Source organism: Photinus pyralis, unplaced genomic scaffold, assembly GCF_008802855.1.
Source record: "Photinus pyralis isolate 1611_PpyrPB1 unplaced genomic scaffold, Ppyr1.3 Ppyr1.4_LG3b, whole genome shotgun sequence".
Lineage (NCBI taxonomy): Eukaryota > Metazoa > Arthropoda > Insecta > Coleoptera > Lampyridae > Photinus > Photinus pyralis.
The window spans coordinates 2,963,177-2,965,818 of record NW_022170510.1 but is presented as its reverse complement, the minus strand read 5'-3'; the positions used below and the strand labels follow the sequence as shown (position 1 = coordinate 2,965,818).

The 2,642-nt window shown below is 36.6% G+C and overlaps 1 protein-coding gene across 1 annotated transcript; it reads right to left on the bottom strand.

The window, feature by feature from the left end:
* Positions 1 to 301: 301 nt before the first annotated feature.
* LOC116166885 (zinc finger protein 512B-like) lies at positions 302 to 1,521 on the bottom strand. The gene is made up of 2 exons (XM_031482074.1): positions 1,383 to 1,521; positions 302 to 1,334 (listed from the first exon to the last, which is right to left on the bottom strand). The coding sequence occupies exons 1-2, from the start codon at positions 1,413 to 1,415 to the stop codon at positions 375 to 377; spliced, it is 993 nt and encodes a 330-aa protein (XP_031337934.1). The 5' UTR covers positions 1,416 to 1,521; the 3' UTR covers positions 302 to 374.
* Positions 1,522 to 2,642: the final 1,121 nt, after the last annotated feature.

Sequence of the window (2,642 nt, the reverse complement as noted above, 5' to 3'; positions counted from 1 at the left end):
CTTTGACTTCTAACATTATAGCCTAAAATTAATATTTTTGCCACAAATTGCAAAATAGCACAGTCCACCCCTTTCAACCCTCGAGACTTCGCCCGCAGAAAAATCCAGTAGTTTCAATTATTTTTTCCCATTTCGAATCACTTTACCTACATATTTAATTGCCTACATAATGAAACTCGGTTTGGGCCGGAAACTAATTTGTTTCATGAAAAATACTAGGCGTATAGCTTGAACTAGGAGAGTAAAGTGTGAATTTAATTTCTGTCAAGACGATATCAGGTCGCCATAAAAAAACGCATAATTTGAATGACTATAGTCACATTACTTTTATTACTAATAATAACTGAAGGCATGCAATATGGTAACACGAAAATTTACCACCTTCTTCCGTTTAAACCACCTTCGCTACTAGGAATATACACCCCAGTGTAAGTTCCAGATTCCCCAGAAAACGACTGAACTTGTCCGCTTTTTAATCCACCGCTACCATAACTGCTAAACTTTGAATGTCCAAAGTCGTTGCCGTGAAAGCAATCGTCAAGATATGACTCGTCCTTGATGCTACTGTGGTCTTCACCAATTGAGAAATGGACATTCGCATTATCTTTGATGAAGTCTTCGTTGTGTTCGCTAATGTATACGGGTGTTGGAACCTTAACAGGGTATGGTTCGGATACTTTTACGTACACTTTCTTTTCAACGGGGTAAGGAACGTGCTCGGTTACTCTTACGGGGTAAGGTTTCGGTACCTCAACAGGAACTTTCACTTCATAGGGCACGTGTTTGGTAATATGTACGGGGTATGGTTTGGGAATTTCAACCGGAACATGTTTCGTAACTGGTACATAAACCGGTTTATGAACCGGATAAGGGACTCTTTCTGTAATTTTTACCGGATAAGGTTTGGGAACTACAACGGGTACTTTTACTTTCACCGGAAACGGAACGTGTTTAGGAACTTCAACGGGGTACGGCTGCGGTATTTTCACTGGCACATGTTTTGTAACTGTAACCGGATATGGTTTCGGAACGGGTACTTCCTTCGTAATTGTGTGAACGGAGTGCGTATGAGTGTTGATGCTAGGAAAATGATCGTGTGATCCATGATCTGGCACATAATCACTGTGCCCCCCCGAATATAACCCATTTACATTTGAAAATGCGTGCCCTTGGTGCCCACCATAGGTATGTGTCGACAAACAGGAACCCCAACACTTGTTTCCATACGCGTCGTACTCATCTCCATGAATTACACTTCGTTTATTAGTAATTTTTTCCTCATTTGCCTCTTCACAGTTACCTGCGGTGAATAGTCCTATTACAATACCCAGACACTAAAAAAAAACTTAAACCATTTTGGAGGATATGATTGCTCTACTTACCAACAGAAGACACCACCTTTCACTTCTTGCCATTTTTCAATTAGGAGTATGGCACCAAGTTGAGTGTTCTACTATTTATAAGCTCTAGATCAAGTTTTAACAGATGATAAAAAACTAGTTGGGTATTTGCATGTCATTTGAATAAAGGAACATTTTAGTTAAAACGTTAATTCCACTTTTGCTTCATTAAATTCAGTTTTCGGAACGCAAGTTTGGAAATACCAGCATTCCTTTGTGCCTATACCGTCTCGAAAATTTCCATTTTGACAATTCTATAAATAAGATTTTTTTCTATAGGCGTGGGACGTCCGTAACCTTATAAAGTAAATCGCTCTTTATATAATTTTGAATGTATTTACTCGACAAGCTTATATGCTTTTCCATCCATTCAAAAAACAGATAATGACAGCCGTCAATGAATGGCTAAAGAGTTTTAATGAGCAAAACGCCTCGGAATAACACAATCCACAAATGTTACATAATTACAAGATTATCAAGAGATTTGTGACAGTTATTGGATCTTAAATTTATTAATCTCGTAAAAATGTTGCAGGTGCTCATTTAAACTAGTAAAGTGGCGAATTTTGTACAAGATCGATAGATACGCATTCTGAAAGGAAGTTTCGAAGCAGTAGTGTGAAAAGAAAAGTTATGGCTTGCAAAATGAGAAAATAAATCATCTTCCGGGACGTTTTAAATTAGAAATCAATGATCTTTTAAGAAAAGTTTGATGAATTTCACACGACGGCTTTATATATAACAAAAATACAAGAAAGGTATTGGCTGCAATTTGTTCCTATCCGATAAATACGTGGGTTCGGTTTTTAGAATTATATCTTTTGATCATTTAAAATTTGAATTTTCTGCAATTAAACCCTTTTTTGTACGCTATTCAGTGTCATTATCAAAGAAAACATATTTTTTTACACGGGTAATGTACAATATTCACCATCCCTTCATTAGTCTGCTTAACAGTGGACTAACAATAATATTGGTTTTTATGAAAGCTGTATGTATTAGTGTCACTTTCATACAAATTTGTGGGAAATCTGTCCTTGCATACGTTCTCATCGAAGGTTATTATATACAATTGAGAATTGACACGATACTTAGCCGTGGCAAAAGCATTTCAAGATAATATTGACCTTTTTTCACTTCACTCATTTCGAAATACGAATTGGGCATTGAATGTGCATCTACCTATCTATCTAATGTTTCGAAGTCAAAGATGAAGTTTTGTGTTGTCTTTTATGTCAAACA

Coding starts and splice junctions, on each gene's coding strand:
- LOC116166885 (XM_031482074.1), bottom strand. CDS start 1,415: ATGGCAAGAAGTGAAAGGTGGTGTCTTCTGTTG. Junction 1,335..1,382: donor AAAGGTGGTGTCTTCTGTTG/GTAAGTAGAGCA, acceptor GTTTTTTTTTAG/TGTCTGGGTATTGTAATAGG.